At 44.6% G+C, this 19,155-nt stretch overlaps 1 protein-coding gene across 1 annotated transcript in view; it reads left to right on the top strand.

Annotated features, from left to right (window-relative positions):
- The window catches only part of anapc1 (anaphase promoting complex subunit 1), a 252,373-nt gene that overhangs the window by 202,123 nt on the left and 31,095 nt on the right, over positions 1 to 19,155 (top strand). The window contains exons 47-48 of the mRNA XM_084321811.1: positions 15,165 to 15,232; positions 17,183 to 17,321. Of these exons, the coding sequence (XP_084177937.1) occupies positions 15,165 to 15,232; positions 17,183 to 17,321 (207 nt within the window). The remainder of the gene's footprint in view (positions 1 to 15,164; positions 15,233 to 17,182; positions 17,322 to 19,155) is intronic.

Here is a 19,155-nt window from a genome sequence, read left to right as displayed (position 1 = left end):
GTGATATATAGCCCCAAATGCATTATATTGATGATGAAATACAGTTTGATGGCAATCAGCACGATATAAAAAATTCCAACTAGACGTACTTCTAGAAGTTACTACACGTCATCTGATGTTGACCGGATGGGCGAGGGGGCGTTTATAATTCCGTGGGCAGCGTTATACCAATCATCTAATGTGGGTCAAATGTTGATAATAGCAGTTAGTATCGAAGACGGTAACGTTACACGCTGAAACTCACCCCAGTCTCCGCGCGCCGTTGGGCGATCATCGTAGAGTAGAAATCTTATCATTATGGGATATATTTTTACCCGGTCCATCTCCAGCTTGTATAATGGTATATACGTCCAAATCATGTTGTTTATCGAGTTATTGCCAATCGATCACCGTGTAGCGTGACGAGCCAGAGTCCCATGACCTATAGCGAGCGCCCGGAAGTACTACGGACGTCTAGGACAACCTCTATGCAACATCCTGTTTGGCGATTGCGCCGATCGGCCACCAGATGGCGCTCCTGAACCGCCAGAGAGCTCAGTGGGTCCTGCTGGTGGATCTCAGGCCAGCGGAGGGGACATATGAATCCGATCGCAGATTTATGAAATATTGATATAAGGACGACGTAACACGTCCTCCGGCAACTTTAGCATGGCCAGCAAAGACGTCTAAAGACGGTTCCCGGCAGTCAAAGTGTTAATGTCCGCCTTGTTTCAAAGTGGTTAGGCTTAGGCCCTCTTTCGAAGTCGGTTATGCTTAGAGTTTGGAATCAGGGCTGGTGGTCTATCGCCCTGCTCTAAAGACAAACTCTAAGCATAAACGACTTCGAAAGAGGGCCTAAGCCTAACCAGTTTGAAACAAGGCGGACATTAATACAATTTTCTTTTTTTTGATCCACTTTTTCTCCCCATTTTTCCATATTTTCTCCCGTCCCAATTTCGTATCATCCAATTCAACCCTCCCCTGTCACGAACGCTGTTTCTTGCCTCCCACAAGCCGGCTGCAATGTGGACTAAGTCATACATAGCACAAGTCCCCTCCGGTACTTGAGGTAACAGCAGTCGCATCTTTTCACCTGCGCAGCTCGATCTCTCAGTGTCGAGGAGTAACGCGTGGGAGGCTCACGCTGCCCCCGACACTTCCTGATTTTACTGCGCAGGCGCACCAACCGACTTGTAGGAGTCGCTTGTTCACAACGTTCGATCCCCACCCTTCAGTTTTCCCTCCCCGTAATACGGCCAATGTGTATTACTGCGGACGACCAGCCAAACTGAAAAACAATGTGGAGAGCTGGATTCGAACACGCGAATCCTAGCGTCTCCACACTGGTGGCGAGTGCCTTGCCCACTACACCACCTAGCCGCCCTACATTAATACAATTTTCAATCAATCAATCAATAAATTCAATAATCCACGCTCACTTAAAACAGCGCACCTCCCAGCTGCTTCTATAGAAAGTAGGTTCAAAAAAGAAATGTGCCTCCTATAGGGAGGCAACTTCTCTTTTTTATTTTTTTTACCTACTTTCTATAGAAGCATCTAAGAATGAAGTTCTTAACAGTTCTTAACCAGTTTGAAACAAGGCGGACATTAATAAAATGTTCAATCAATCAATTCAATAACCCACGCTCACTTACAACAGCGCACCTCCGCGTGAGCATGTGTTATTGGTTTGATTGATTGATTGCTTGAAAATTTTATTACCAGTGAAATGAATGTCCTTTTGACGAATATCTAACAACAGACTTCCCGCGATTTACATTTAGTTTCACATTACTCATGACCCACCAATTACATAATCCAATATTGTGTAAGAAACTAATACATTCGCCGTGACAGAATCGTTTTTCAATTAGACGCTTTCAACACATCCATTCGTAAAGATTATTGTCCGCCATCTTGGTTTTTCCTATGGAAAAGTCTAACTGGCAGAGTGATTGTAATTCGGTTGTGGGCGGGTTCTGGGATCATGAGCGTGGGTTATAAGAAATAACCACGTCTAACTTGACTGTTTCAGCCAATCAGAATCGAGAAATTTGCATGCCATTGTATAATCAAATGTATATATAGTTTTCTTACCTTGTATCTGATGTAATGCAAAAGAAATAATCCAATTATCTCATCGCATATGAGAAGTTATGCACGCTATAGAAGCGGGCTGAAAAATCGATTATCCATTTCCTGATCAGCACACACACACATAGGGCCCACGTTGATGTATCTGTGAAAAAAGCTCTGATTATCCCAAGACTGGTAAAATAGATTCCTTACCTCAGATCAGATGTTCTCCAAAAAGATTATTCCAATTCCTGATCGCCATTCCAAATATCGATCGCGTTTATTGATCCAACGCTGGGTACTGGAAACACACATTCTCCGCTGTTCTGCGGCTCGGCAATGACTTCGATCGTCTCGGGTTACTTGTCTGACAAGTAAAATGTCGAAGCAGGACTTTTTTCTCCATCCGTTTCATTCAATCCAATCCAAAGGGGTGCAGTACTGTTGTGAAGGGCCAGATTAAACCGAATATATATATTTATTATATATATATATTTAATTGTATTTGTATATTCTCTAATATTCCTTGATATCCCTTGTATATTCCTTGTACAATATGCATTGAATATCCATTCTAGCCTACTGAACATCCCATAATAGTCTCCATTCTACTATTGGTCGAGACCTTGGTGCCAGGCTGCCATACCCCCCAGACCCAGTTCAAACGTACCGCTCAACATGTACGAACAAGTCCTAGTTCCGCGTAGGAATCTGGCTACCGCACCACTAATGGGACTATTTGTTCATAGTGCGTATATATACTGCGCTACTAAAGTAGGACTTCCTTTTCAGTCCAGTTTCTTACCCTCCAATAGAGTCACAGACGTAAAGCCTCCCCGCGACGCCACGTGTGGGAGTAAGGCCAAGTTCGGCCTACCATCGGTATTGAGACATCGTGTATATTAATATTTGAATAGTCATATTTGGCACTATATCGTCGAGTTGGACGTAGTCTATTAAGCTAATAATAGTCTGTTAATATATAGTGCTTCGTGCGGTGAGAATACTACCGTAGTCAGTACCCCATCGTTTCGGGCAGAGAACTGGCTGCTTATCCAGGATGGTCGACCCCATGTGAGACTGCATCCGAGGAGCCCCAGAGCCGACGAGCGAGTGGACCTGTATACCGGATTATTCTACCGACGACAGCCCGCCTTCCCAGGCACGGATTATGCTTTGTGTACAGTGATTATTCCATGGATAAAGACCCCCGACACTGCCGTGTGTTGGAACCCCCCCCCCTGGAGAGGACGCAAGGTGAGGAGACGCTCTGCAAGACGAGGTCGCTTCACGTGTCTCCCCCGTGGACCGGAGAGAGCCGGCTCACAGAGAGTCCACCTGCTTTCATCTGTGGTCCAAGGATCGCTGGCGCACCGAGCTGCACAACTGTGGGTTCACCCAGGATACCCTTGGCCGGACGAGGCAGCCAGACTCTACCCCCCCCCCCCCCCCCCTCCTACTCCTGTTGTCTTACAAGCGACCGGATTACCCCCCTTAGTGTATCCAGTCTTATAATCATTAAAGTATCATTGCTGTTATTCCTTAACTATTCCAGGTCGTATATTTACCGCCTGCGCCATCAGAGATTGGACATTCTCTATTGATATACCGACGAATACTCTTTGCCATAAAAGTGCATACTATTTCAATTCATAAATGTAATTAAGTGATTAAGTGCTTGCTCTACACACCATTGCTGTGTAGGAATAAATACATACTTCGACTTCGTACATTTGTGTTGGATCCGTTTCATCTACGTGAGAGTGTTTATCATAATATATTTATGCCGAGTACTGGGTGGCCGAATATAAAGTACAAAGGTAGTGGTAGTAAGTATCATATCTAGTAATACAGTCAGGGAATTGTACCCCTCAGTTACAAGTACCATCCGGAGAGACGATAGGGGGCGGTATTTTCCCAATGGATCTCAGAGAGAGTTCCAGTGGTAACGTGAGGCTAGATTGTAGGGCTGTCCCCGACTAATGATTTGGATAGTCGACTATGATTGGCCGAAATGTGCAGATAGTAGACTATTAGTCGACTATGAAAAAAAAATTAAATAAAGTATATATATTTTTTTTTTCATTCCATTTGGACTGTGGGGGTGCTTAATGTCTGAAGGAGTCGACGGAAGGCTTCTTGTCCTCTGCAAAAGCATGCAATTTGTACACTGATGGATACATCTTGATATTTGTTTAGTCTAGTGTGTTCATTAGATGGGTGAAATCCTTTTTCAGTGCCTCTGTGCCTGTTTTCTTAGGCAGTTAGCCTCTGGTATGCGTGCCATTAGCGTTAGCCACGCTTCTAGGCCTATTTTCTTTTGGAAATAATGATAAATAAATAATTTTAAAAAAAGATTATAAAAAATCTTATATTTTTTTCATCATCATTGAATAACTTGGTTGTTACATTGATGATCTATTGTTTGTCTTTAACGGTAATGAAACACAGTTCCATCAATAGGAACATTTAACTTTCTATTGAATATTCTCAACAAAGCATAGACTTTCTGGATTTAACCATCTCTAAAGATGGTGATCTACACACTACTCTGTTCAGAAAGACAACCTCTCGTAACACCATCTTAACTCAATGTACGCCAGACCCGAATAAAGTCGGGTTAACTCGCCGACGCTTGAGCGCCAGACCCGAGAAAAGTCGGGTTTTCATCGTTATTTATTTTATTCGATATTTCCATTCATTATCCATCCAGGGAGCCTGGTGTTATCATTGGGAATGGGTCTGAGATCGCAAAAGTCCAATACTGGTTGGTTGCGGCCGGTATTGCACATCCTTTGAAACTCTGTGTATTCGGGTGTGCGTCGATTATATAGGTCCGGGCGGACTTTTCCTTGTCGGGCATGACGAGTGGTTATAACGCATGGATTTATAAGAATCGAACACTCCCGACTCATGTTATTTGGTGGATTATGTTGGCTACACGATCGACATCAATACTTGGAATGGCGATCAGATAATTGGAATATTCTTTTTGGGGTACATCCTAGTCAAGGTAAGGGCTATATGGTATCAATCTTGCGCTGATCCAATAATTCCTTCATTGCGATAGGAGCGTATGTGTGTAATGTACTGTGTAACGTATTCCCCCCCCCCCCCCCCTTCATGCATTCATGATGAAACATAATACCTATAATCTAGATTTGATTTGAGAATAGTAGCTAGTCCAGGCAAGAAACGACAACGCCCTTAGTAGAATACACGCATATGGCTATTACGCAGCCTTTTGGGAATTACCCTAGACCGCTCTAAAACTATACTTGTATTCACCACGGTATAAAACGGGAATGTATGGATGAAAAATTCTTTCTTCTTCACAAATTGAACGATAGATACTCAAATGTCAAATGGGCAATAGTATTATATCCATATCTATAATATATAATATAGTTTTAGCCCTGCAAACACCGCCACGTATTCCTATACTTTAAAGCGCTGGCCTTTTAACCAACACAATACACAGCGCCCTCTGGCGCTGATTCATCCCTCTCACTTAATAGATGATGTTCCTTTTGGACAATTCCAACGTCTACATCGTACATGTGATGATGATGCTGATGCCAACAGGTGGATATTATGTCCAAATGTTTTGTTGACGGAGCCTACGGTGTGGTAGCAGGTGTGTGTAATAAGGTGCATCCTCTTAGATCTACTTCTATCTAGATCAAAAAGACACGTAATTCTTATTCCCAGTCCAGACCATTTTGAGACTCGGTACAGCACTGCTGCCCAACACATCAAACACATCATCAAAGCTAATTGGTCCATTATTTACAGTGAGCCTCTCCTCAGACAGGTGTTCCCTCAACACCCTGTGATCTCTTACAGATGTGCTCCAACTCTTTACACAGCCATCTCCCTACAGAAAGGAAGACTTGGCTCACAAGACCCACTGGTGTGTACATGTATGCATTGTCCCCGTTGTGATAATGTCATACAAACCAAAACCTTTATGGATTTCATAACCAAGAGACTATTTAAGATTAAGGATTTTATAAACTGTAATACCATCTTTGTCATAATCTCTTAACTTGTCCCTGTGATAATAGTGTTATTTGGGTAGGTCTTACAAAACGACGCCTACATGATCGACTTGCAGAACAGAAATATACCATTAGAACTTGTAACCAAGATGACCCTATGGCTACACACTTAATGCAATGTCGTTTTAAAAATGGAAAGGTTGGAACATATTAGACCACTAACGAGGGGTGGCCGGTTAGCCTTCGGGAGAGGTGTTAGTTGGACAATGCCTAGGCTAACCGGCCATGTCCGCTTCTATTCATTGTGCTAAGCTAGGCTATCGTGCAGCCAGATAGCTTTCTACTGAACGCACAGAGAGGAAACTGGTATCTATCTTCTTGTCTCTCTCTGGAGAAGACGACAAGCTAATTTCCCCAAATGTTGGCGTGTTCCTTCCTGAGTGCCTGGGATCCCGTCTTTCTTGCAGTCGTCTTCTCACAAAGACCCTGACGATTTGGTGAAAACATTGTACTCACTGGAGCGCAGGCCTTGTTGAACTCTGCTGCTTATTGACAATCCACTAGTAGTTTAATGACACTGTATCAAATCTTAGCAGTATCACCGTCCTAAAACTGGAAACCCAGGATAAAATCAGCTTTTTCCATTTCCGATACAGATGTTTGCAGGTGACATTATCATTCTTTCCTTTAGAAGCCTTGAAGAAGAAGAATGAAATCCAACAGTGATGACACCATCAAAACTGTTTGACACTGTCAAAACTGCTTAAAGGAACACTCCACCCAAAAAAGAAAGCTGATTTATTCTGTCCATAATCTCGCACATATCCCAACACTGCAAACCGTTTTATAAAAAAAAAAAAAATTGACCGTTATTTTGTGACAATGTTGGACTGTATGATGTCACATATTCCAGGAAGTATTATACACAGCTCTGTGAAATTATGAAAATGGGAGAAGTGAGTGATTTAACAGTACCTAGACTAGAGTGATTTAACAGTACTTGGACAGACATATGCAAAGGCCTTGATATTTCTGCCTTTTTCACCATTGCATTGAGCTGTATTTAATACTTCCTAGAATATGTGACATCATAATGACGTCACACATTCCAACTCAATAACTCTCAAACCAATTTAATTGATATAAGATACAAAACTACAAATGTTTGTAGTTTTAGGATATCTGTGATTACTGTATATGGGCTTAATGAATCTGACTTGTTTTTTAGTGGGTTTAAATGTACTGTAGATAAAAAAAATCTATGTGGAGTAGGGGTGTAACGGTACGTGTATTTGTCCCGCAAATTTACGGTACGGCCGTCACGGTGCGGTACGCGCAGCCATACGACGAATACGCCCCACAGCGCAAACACACCAGTCGCACATGCAGGCACTCGCGAGGTTCCGTGAGAGAACAGCGCGCGGCACACCAAGTCCCTGACTTCAGTTCAGAGCGGTGAAAGTGCACGGAGAAACCCACATTTAAATTGGAACAGTTGCAGGGTCATTACAATTTTACGGTTTTCTTTTGTTTTATTTTTCGCCCAATAACGTTAACCAAATTAAACCAATGGAAAGACACACGCGCGCGTCGCCGACACACACACACGCACCAACAAACACATCAACATTCTCCCCCGCCGGACTCACAGGCACAATCAAATAAAATAAAAAAAAACATACTTTTCCGGACAGATCATCTGAGCTCCACTGTGTTTAAATCCAAATAATCCTCTGCCATTGTTGTAACATGTCATCTGTTCTCTAGTATTCAGTCTCGTCGTGAAGTTAAATTCTCTCTAGAAGTGCAACTGAAACTTAGCAAGGATAAGTTGTTAAAGGGGCAGTAGGCAAGTGGATGCCTGAACACAGAATGACACCAGTATCACTGACTACCACGGCAAGCCGATAGAAAATTATTCTATTTAATAATAATTATTATAATAATTATCATAAATATAATATATACATTTTAAAATTTTAATATTTTTTTTTTATTTAAAAAAACATTTAGGCCGTTTTCACACCTGTAGTTCGTTTGCTTTGTTCCGATTCAGGGAGACACAGGGACTATAATGATACAATGTTGCAGTTGTCCCTTCGTTCATTTGTGTTCACACGGCTGTGTTAACAGCGGACCAAAACAAACGCACGCGCGAGCAAACTGTCACTCATTGGTCAGATTTTGGGGTGTACCCCCCCCCCCCCCCCCTAACCCTGAATCTCCGCTTTACATTGAAATCGGGGAGGAGAGAGCGGGGGGAGCAAATGAATGAATGTGGATGAGAGCCGTGATGTAAATCGGCCGATTTAGTTCTGATCGATTAGGAATGGGTCGCGCCGTGTTCAGGAAACTCAGGCGCATAAAAGTCTATTCGATCATGTCTCTAGCACCCCCACAGCCGTAGCTGCAACCACTTACATCATGGCTCTCATCCACATTCATTCATTTGCTCCCCCCGCTCTCTCCTCCCCGATTTCAATGTAACGCGGAAGTGCAGTGGTCTATAGCGAGTTAACTTTACCGATCTAGCTGCCTAAAGACTACAAACTGATCCCGCCCACAATTCAATGCGAAAGCGTCATCATGCAGCGCGTATACAGTACGGCAAGTGAGTTGTGTCGGTTTGTTAAGTCGATTGCATTCTCACAGCGTACGAGTCGCTCCGGGTTCGGTTGGAAGTGCGCCGAGACCACCCTCTCTAGGCGGTCTCGGCCCGCTTGTTTTGTTCCGCAACAGAATGCGATTGCTGTGTTCACATATGCCCAAATGAACAGAAATAGGGGGTAAACGATCCATGTTCCGGAACAACAGCTCCAAACGAGCTAGGTGTGAAAACGCCCTTATATTAATAATATTTATTATTAAAAAAATATATTCTGTTGTACGGAACTCGTACCAAACCGTGACCCCAATACCAAGGTACGTACTGAACCATGGCTTCTGTGTACCGTTACACCGCTAATGTAGAGTAATAATAATACAGAATAATAATTAATCCACAGAGCTTTTAGAAAGGTGCGGAATAAAAGTATTCTGCACCTTTCATTAATTTATCATAAAAAAACATTTGATGGGTTATAGCACCTTTAACTCAATGGACGCCATACCCGAATAAAGTCGGGTTAACTCGCCGACGATTGATCCTAGTCATGGTAAGGGCTATATGATATCAATCTTGCGTTGATCCAAGAATGTCTTCATTGCGATCCGAGCATATATGTGTAATGTTAGCCGTATTCCGTTGGTGACGATCAAAGCATCAAAAAACGACCCCTTTCATGCATTCATGATGGAACATAATACCTATCATATGCATTTGATTTTTTTATTGTAGCGTGTGTAGGGACGAAACGCCAATGCATTTAGTATAATACACGTGGCAGGCTATTACCAGCCTCCCAGGAATTACCGTAGACCGCTCTAAAACCATTCACCACGGTATAAAACGGGAATGTATGGATGACATTTTTTTTTCTTTTTCACATATTGAACGATAGATACTCTATGTCAAATGGGCCATAGTATTGTATCCATACAATGGCGGCAGGGGGGAGGGGCTAGCAGGGGCTTAAGCCCCCTCTGAAAAAGGCTTAGCCCCCTCTAAGCCCCCCCTCCCAGTTATGTTTTTTATTTTATTTATATATAAAATACATTACGAATTCCGTTATATTGGACATTTGTATTAATTATATCAAGCGAAGAACTGAGAAATTTGGCGGAGAGAGACGGCAACATTATCGTGGGTTTGCGTGATGAGTATCTCCACCTCTTTTATTGTGAAGCTGTATCTATCTACCGGTAGTCATCAAAAGCAATAGTCCCACTGGGCCACGTGTATATTGCCCTAACGCACTTTCACTTTCGCGTTTGAGATGCGAGCGAGAAAAAAATATAAAAATAAAAACCTTTGGATAGCTTCTTTGTAACAGGGAAATATAACGCTTCTTTTAATAAACAAGAGCCATACTTAAAATACGGGTTTATCGCAACAGGTCGGTGATTCTTGCGTGCTGAGCCGACGTCCTCTCTGCATAATATGTGGCGACAACAACAACAACAACAACAACGAGGAAATGATGACAACTGTGTTCAAGTTGGCAGATAAAGTAGCTGCATTCAACGCCAATCTGGAATTGGAGGGCGGCGAGTGGATATGTGACATATTTTAAACATTAGCAGGGATTTTGGAGGACTTAACAACAAACAAGGTATGTTGAGTCGTGTTTTCATGCTGATCTGTTCATCGCCCGCCGCGGTGATCTGCAACAGCTGATCTGCTGTTCATGAATGAATGAAAACTTTATTTAACAGATTGCAGAATGGGTACAATACAGTACAGCGCAATACACACAATTGTTAACACTTTAAACGCCAAAAACGCTGGGCAGCATCTTTCCCCGCCATGTTCATTCTGCCAAAGACGCTGGGCAGCGTCTTTGATATCAATATTTCAAAAATCTGTGATCGAAATCATATTTCTCCCCCGGAGACATGATATGTACTGTTGAGCCCCTCTCAACTCTCCAACGGTTCAAGAGCGCCATCTGGTGGCCGATCGGCGGATCGCCCAAACAGGAAGTGATGCGGATGAAGTGGTGCTCACCCATATTTCGTCCGGGCACTCGCTATCGTTAGCGGGACTCCATCTTGACACACTGGACATCGATCGGTTGCTAATAACTCGATAAACAACATGATTTGGACGTATATACTATTATACAACCTGGAAATGGATCGGATATTTCTACATCCCATAATAGGAATATTTCAGTTCCACGCTCATCGTCCAACGGCGCGAGGAAGATACGGTAAGATCCAGCGTTATTTTTCAACGTGTTCGATACTAACTGCTCTAATGATCATATCACCCACACTAGATGAATAATATAACGTTGGCCACGGAATTATAAACGACCCCCCGCCCATCCGGTCAGCCTGTACGTTAATGCCAAGCAAGCAGTGCAAAAATGCTTCCGCATTCGTCACCGCACGCTAGTGCGGTAAAGCGCCCTTCTTTTCAGACAAATGCTACCGTGCGTGCACCGGCGGCGGCGTGCTCGCTCAGGTGCGTGCGTGCGCCGGCGTGCTCGCGCGAGGTGCCCGCGCATGCGCATGAGATCCGACACGAGCGGAGCTCAATATATATAAGTCACCGCCCCTTATTCAGTATCTAGCAATAGCTCAATTGGCAAGGACACATGGCTGTGGATCCTATGGCTTGTTTGCTGGCGAGTTCGAATCCCATCAAAAATATTTTTTAACGTGATTTTTTTTTAACGTGTATTCTTTCGCCGGCGTGTATTCTTTCGCCGGTTAAGGTTAGGCATGGTTAAGGTTAAGGTTAAGGTTAGGCATTGTTTCGGAGTTGGTTAAGGTTAGAACGGTTAAGTTTAGGCGCTGTTAAGGAGCTGGTTAAGGTTAGAGTTTGTCAAAGAGAATGGCAATATAATTTCTATGGTTAAGGTTAGGCATGGTTAAGGTTAAGGTTAAGGTTAGGCATTGTTTCGGAGTTGGTTAAGGTTAGAACGGTTAAGTTTAGGCGTTGTTAAGGAGCTGGTTAAGGTTAGAGTTTGTCAAAGAGAATGGCAATAGACAGCCTATTTCCGCGCGACCTGGGCGCTGGGCGGCGGAAAATGAAAGGCGCATTACTGCATGCCACTACGGTAAATTTTTGCACTGCTTGCTTGGCATAAAGCTACACGCATCCGGTCAACATCAGATCATACATAGTAACTCCTAGAAGCACGTCCAGTTGAAATTTTTTATCTCGCACAGATCAAGTTCAAGTTCAAGTTCTTTAATAGTTGTCATACAGAAGTACAGAATACTTTCATACAAAATGCTTCTTACTGTTACGCTCCAGAGACTGTGCTAGACAGGATAGTATCAAATAACATAATAACATAATATAGCATGAATTTAGAAGAAGAAAATGAGGTCACAGTGTTCGGTATAGACATATGTACAATGTTCTGAGTTACCATATAATATACAATACACAATACTATGCAGTGTACTAATGTACAGTACTATCTAGTGCAAAGCAGAAATGGGATGAGGTACAATTTTAGGTACAATTTACAGTAAGGTGTACGAGTTGTAGTGCAATCCTTCATCCATAAATATAAAGTGTGGGGAGTGGGTGCTACAGTGTGTTTGTTTAAAGTGGGTGTGTGCTATAAAGTGTGTGGAGTGGGTGCTACAGTGTGTTTGTTTAAAGTGAGTGTGTGCGTGTGGATGTGTGTGCTATGTGTGTTTGGTGGTTGTTGTTGTGTAGTGTTCATTCATTGTTCGTTTAGCAGCCTGATGGCCTGGGGATAGAAGCTACTTCTGAGTCTTTCTGTGCTCGCCTTGAGACTCCTGTATCGCTTGCCTGACGGCAGCAGTTCAAAGAGGCAGTTGTTCGGGTGGCTCGAGTCCTTAATAATTCTCTTAGCCTTCCCCTTGCAACGCTTGTAGTAAATGTTCTGGAGGGTGGGGAGCCCCCCTCCAATTGTGCGTTCGGCTGAACGTGTCACTCTTTGTAGTCTGCTTTGGTCTTTTGCAGTGCTATTCCCAAACCAGGAGGTGATGTTGCCGGTCAAGATGCTCTCTATTGTACATGAGTAGAAGTTCTTAAGGATCTTCTGGCTGACTTGGAACTTCCTTAGGCGCCTGAGGAAGTAGAGGCGTTGTCGTGCCTTCTTCACCACACTGTTAATGTGTGTGGTCCATGTCAAGTCCTCGGATATGTAGGCTCCGAGGTACTTGAAGCTGTTGACTCTCTCAACCGGTGCCCCGTCGATGCTGAGGGGGCTGTAGTCCTTGACCCCCGACCTCCTGAAGTCCACAATCATCTCCTTTGTTTTGCTGACGTTCAGGGAGAGGCTGTTTTCCTGGCACCATCCTGCCAGGACCTTGACCTCTTCCAGGTAGGCCCTCTCGTCGTTGGCAGAGATCAGGCCCACCACCACTGTGTCGTCAGCAAATTTGACGATTGTATTGCTACTCCGCTGAGCCACACAGTCGTGTGTGTACAGGGAGTAGAGGAGGGGACTCAGAACACAGCCCTGGGGGGCCCCTATGTTGAGGGTGATGGATGAGGAGGTGCAGTTGCCTGCTCTCACCACCTGGGGTCTGCCAGTCAGGAAGTCCAAGACCCACTGGCAGAGGTCATAGCCCAAGCCCAGGTCCCTGAGCTTGGCTATGAGTATGGAGGGGACTATGGTATTGAATGCCGAGCTGTAGTCGATGAATAGCATTCTCACATAGTTCCCCTGCCTCTTGTCCAGGTGTGATGCTGCTGTGTGCAGCACATGGGATATGGCGTCCTCCGTGGACCTGTTGGGGCGGTATGCAAATTGCAGGGGGTCCATGTTGATGGGGAGGGAGGAGCAGATGTAGCCCTTTACTAGCTTCTCGAAGCACTTCATGGCTATGGAGGTGAGAGCTACAGGGCGGTAGTCGTTGAGGCAAGCAGGCTTGGATTTTTTGGGTACAGGGATAATAGTGGACTTCTTCAGGCAGGTGGGGATGACAGCCTGTTCTAAGGACAGGTTAAATATGTCAGTGAATACTGGGGCCAGTTGGTCGGCACAGACTTTTAGGACGCGGCCGGGGATGCCGTCTGGACCTGCTGCCTTCCTGATATTCAGATTCCTATCAAACTGTATTTCATCATCAATATAATGCATTTGGGGCTATAAATCAAGTTCTGGAGAAAGCTGCAGAAAACGATAAAAACATACTTATACTTTAGACCGTATTTTAGTATGAATATGTGAATGAAAAAGTATAACGTTGCTACACCCTGAACAATAGATATAGGACGTTGAATGGGCCATAGTAATGTCAATTTAGCAATACAATTTAAAAAGTTATAGCCCTGCAAAGAAGGGGTACTTCTCCATGTTAAATAGGGCTGGCGAGGGATGGTAAATTATGAATTTAACCCTGGCGATCAAAGTGTTAAGGGGATGCAGACCAGAGAAAAACGTTTGTCTTTTTTCAATATCAGTATATTAAATTAGCCATTGTTTTTTATCCTGGCCCGCCAAACCATAGGCTTGGGGAAAATCTGGCCCGTGGCCAGACCTAATTGCCGACACCTGATGTAGCCTATATTAGCCGTTATTTTGTTTGTTATTGTTTGTTGCATTAAAATTCATTAGCACCTGCTATAAACAATCCAGCCCCCCCAGAGCTCCCCCAATGCCAATTATCTGGCGCCGCCACTGTATCCATAGCTATAATATAGAATATAGTTATAGCCCTGCAAACACCACCACGTATTCCTATACTTTAGAGCGCTGGCCTTTTAACCACACATCACGCACATCGCTCCGGCGCTGATTGAGTTAATGTCCAGAGAAGAACATACCAGGCCACTGCCACTGTAGAATCAGGGTTGGTCAATAAGTAAAGAGCTTTATAGTCTACATGTCAGAGAGGCCTTTCTACCACACTAAACCATTTCAGGGTAAACACTTATGGTGTAGAAATGGTATTGAAAATACAAGTTATCGTATTTTTTTTTGTTAAGTAAATTGCTAATCTCCCAGGAAAATCCACTTTTCTTTTTAATTTTTTTTTTTTAGATAACTTCCACATTTCTCTAACTGTGTTGTTACATTTCCACATTTCTCTAACTGTTGTTACATTTGTTGTTGTCCCCAGGCCATCAGGATGATCAATGACAATAACACTATGTAACAAACCATCAAACACACTCACTTTAAATAAACAACTCACTGCAGCACGGTGCACCCACTTTACCCACTTTAGACACTTTAACACACTTTATATTTATTGGTAAAGAGATTTGCACTACAACTCATACCTCATTACACCTTACCCTAAATTGTACCTCATCCCATTTCTGCATTGTAATGTATATTGTATTGTAACTCAGTTACTTTTTCTACTCTGCATTGTATATTGGAACACTTTTGTTTACGTACTTTTGACTTCTATTTTATACTTATCTATTTTTATCTAGCACACTCTCAGATGCAAAACAGAGAATCATTTCATATAAAAGTATTGTGTATTTTTGTATGACAACTAATAAAGAAACTTGAAACTATGAAGTAGAGGTTCTCATGTGTTTGCTGTTCTCTGTTGCAGATCAGAGTGAAGGGTCCGAGGTACTGGGAGCTCTCCATAGACCTCAGTAAAGGAACTCAGCATCTAGAGTAAGAGAGCAAACCAACCTCACTCTAAACCCTCATACAGGATGGATATATATACTGTATGTATGCTGGTGGTGGTATTGTGTCATCATGCCTGTCTATCTCTCTCTCTTCCACTCTCTGTCCCCCTCTCTCTCTCCATCATCTCACTCCATCCCACCCTCACACTATTCTTCTCTCCTTCATTCTCTCTGTCCCCCTCTCTATCGCTTTGTCTGTCTGTCTGTCTGTCTCTCTCTCTCTCTCTCTCTCTCTCTCTCTCTCTCTCTCTCTCTCTCTCTCTCTGTCTTTCTTTCTCTCCTCCACTCTCTGTCCCACTCTATCTATGTCTCGCTTTCTCTCTGTCTTTCTTCCTCTCCTCCACTCTGCCCCCCCTATGTCTCTCTCTCGCTCCGCCCCCCTCTCTCCTCCATTCTGCCCCCCTCTCTCCTCCACTCTGCCCCCCCCTCTCTCCTCCACTCTGCCCCCCTCTCTCCTCCACTCTGCCCGCCTCTCTCCTCCACTCTGCCCCCTCTCTCCTCCACTCTGCCCCCCCTCTCTCCTCCACTCTGCCCCCCTCTCTCCTCCACTCTGCCCCCCCTCTCTCCTCCACTCTGCCCCCCTCTCTCCTCCACTCTGCCCCCCTCTCTCCTCCACTCTGCCCCCTCTCTCCTCCACTCTGCCCCCCTCTCTCCTCCACTCTGCCCCCCTCTCTCCTCCACTCTGCCCCCTCTCTCCTCCACTCTGCCCCCCTCTCTCCTCCACTCTGCCCCCCTCTCTCCTCCACTCTGCCCCCCCTCTCTCCTCCACTCTGCCCCCCTCTCTCCTCCACTCTGCCCCCCTCTCTCCTCCACTCTGCCCCCCTCTCTCCTCCACTCTGCCCCCCTCTCTCCTCCACTCTGCCCCCCCTATGTCTCTCTCTTGCTCTGCCCCCCTATGTCTCTCTCCGCCCCTCTCTCCTCCACTCTGCCCCCCTATGTCTCTCTGCCCCCCTCTCTCCTCCACTCTGCCCCGTGTCTGTATCTCGATCTGTGTCTCTCTCTCTCTCTCTTTCTGTCCCTTTCTGTGTGTCTGTGTCTCTCTTGCTCTGTGTCTCTCTCTATTTCTGTCCCTCTCTGTGTGTCTGTGTCTCTCTTGCTCTGTGTCTCTCTCTCTTTCTGTCCCTCTCTGTGTGTCTGTGTCTCTCTTGCTCTGTGTCTCTCTCTATTTCTGTCCATCTCTGTGTGTCTGTGTCTCTCTCGCTCTGTGTCTCTCTCTCTCTGTCTCTCTCTCTCTCTGTGTCTGTCTCTCTTTCTGTCCCTCTCTGTGTGTCTGTCTCTCTCTCTCTGTCTCTCTGTCCCTCTCTGTGTGTCTGTATCTCTCTCTGTGTCTCTCTTTCTGTGTCTGTATCTCTCTCTGTCTCTCTTTCTGTCCCTCTCTGTCTGTCTCTCTCTCTGTCTCTTTCTGTCCCTCTGTGTGTCTGTCTCTCTGTCTCTCCCTCTCTGTCTGTCTCTCTCTCTGTCTCTCCCTCTCTGTCTGTCTCTCTCTCTGTCTCTCTTTCTGTCCCTCTCTGTGTGTCTGTATCTCTCTATGTGTCTCTCTTTCTGTCCCTCTCTGTCTGTCTCTCTCTCTGTCTCTCTTTCTGTCCCTCTCTGTGTGTCTGTCTCTCTCTCTGTGTCTCTCTTTCTGTCCCTCTCTGTGTGTCTGTATCTCTCTCTGTGTCTCTCTTTCTGTCCCTCTCTGTCTGTCTCTCTCTCTGTCTCTCTCTCTGTCTCTCTCTGTGTGTCTGTATCTCTCTCTGTGTCTCTCTTTCTGCCCCTCTCTGTCTGTCTCTCTCTCTGTCTCTCTTTCTGTCCCTCTCTGTGGGTCTGTATCTCTCTCTGTGTCTCTCTTTCTGTCCCTCTCTGTGTGTCTGTATCTCTCTGTCTCTCTTTCTGTCCCTCTCTCTGTCTCTCTCTCTGTGTCTGTCTCTCTCCTCTCCTACCTCTCTGTCAGGTCCATCCTATGTAGAGATGGTGTATTGTATGTGAAGCTGCGTGCCGGTCAGCTGCCTTATAAAGACGATCCTCGCGGCTGGAAGAGCCTGCTGGCCCCCAACGTCAACAACAGGAGCTCTGAAGTCCGCACCTTCAAGGTACAGTACACACGTTTGTGACAGGTACACGCGTTTGTGACAGGTACACACGTTTGTGACAGGTGCACACCTTTGTGACAGGTACCCGCATTTGTGACAGGCACCCGCGTTTGCGACAGGTACCCGCGTTTGTGACAGGTACACGTGTTTGTGACAGGTACACGTGTTTGTGACAGGTACACGCGTTTGTGACAGGTACACGCGTTTGTGACAGGTACACGCGTTTGTGACACATACACACGTTTGTGATACATACACACGTTTGTGACAGGTACACGTTGCTTGTGACAGGTACACGCGATTGTGACAGGTACACACGTTTGTGACAGGTACACGCGTTTGTGACAGGTGCACACCTTTGTGACAGGTACCCGCATTTGTGACAGGCACCCGCGTTTGCGACAGGTACCCGCGTTTGTGACAGGTACACGTGTTTGTGACAGGTACACGTGTTTGTGACAGGTACACGCCTTTGTGACAGGTACACGCGTTTGTGACAGGTACACGCGTTTGTGACACATACACACGTTTGTGATACATACACACGTTTGTGACAGGTACACGTTGCTTGTGACAAGTACACGCGTTTGTGACAGGTGCACGCATTTGTGACAGGTACACACGTTTGTGACAGGTACACGCGTTTGTGACAGGTACACGTGTTTGTGACAGGTACACGTGTTTGTGACAGTAAACTGATCCCAGTCCTGCTGGAGGGACATGTAACACTAAGGCAACGGTGGACGTTGTTGCAATGTATTGGGGCGGAACAAAGTATTTTAGGGTAATATTTAGTACATTGTCATGGGATACACGGCTTGCTCTGGCTAACTGCTAACGACATCAACTCGAGACATTCGCAGCAGCAAAACAAGTCTATTAATAGCCCGTCCATCGGCGCCGGGCATAAGAAGTTAATTAAACTTGACAGACATTATATCGACGATAATTATCGATATCGAGTTATATGAAAATAATTTTATAATTTTATCGCGATAACGTTTTTGGCCATATCGCCCAGCCCTACTTATCACATTGTCATTTTTCGCCTGATTATCGAATCTTCCTGAAATCAACGCTAGATTATCATTATTATCCTTCCTCATGCAAGAATGAAATGCGTTTTTTTTTTTTTTTTTTTTGTGACCTGCAACAGGGCAGTTTTAAAACCAGAGACAGTGGACAGACTTGTCTTTCTTGCCTGCAATTAAAGTAATGGCTTTGCTTGTCCAAATGACAATACTGACCAAATTGAGATTTATTTTTCTCTTGTCCATTTATTTTGTTTGCTTTCTAATTTAAAATACAGTTTGAAACCGTCTGTACACAGTAGGCTATGTGTGCTGAACTAGACTCCAGTCACGAGTCACGGTGCACATGTGCGGTGGTTTGTCCACCAAAAAAGTGCCAAAAGATCGAAAATAAACTAGCAGAGCCAGAACTGTTCAACTCCCCTGGAGCCACAGCCAGCAGAGAAGCCGGTTTACTTTCGCTTTTAAACCAGCTGCAGCCTGAGAACTGGAGTGTGAGGGGATGTAACACTAAAGATGGCGGCAATGACAAAGAATTGCTGCAAAATAAACATACATATGTTGTTTTTTTAATACTTATAACAATTCGATAATTATCGATATCGAGAAATATGATAACATTATCATATCGTTATCGCGATATTATTTTTTTCCATATCGCCCAGCCCTACGTAGGCGGCAGTATTTGCCCTTTTGCGAGCTCAGACACATTCAGAACAGTATGCACAGCCTGCCCCGATGAATTATGAATGGCAATAGCGAATAAAAGAAAAAAGCTATTAAAACCCGAGATATCTCGGGTC

This window comes from Notolepis coatsorum, assembly GCF_963971535.1.
Source record: "Notolepis coatsorum genome assembly, chromosome: 9".
Lineage (NCBI taxonomy): Eukaryota > Metazoa > Chordata > Actinopteri > Aulopiformes > Paralepididae > Notolepis > Notolepis coatsorum.
This window is presented reverse-complemented; position numbering and strand designations above follow the sequence as displayed.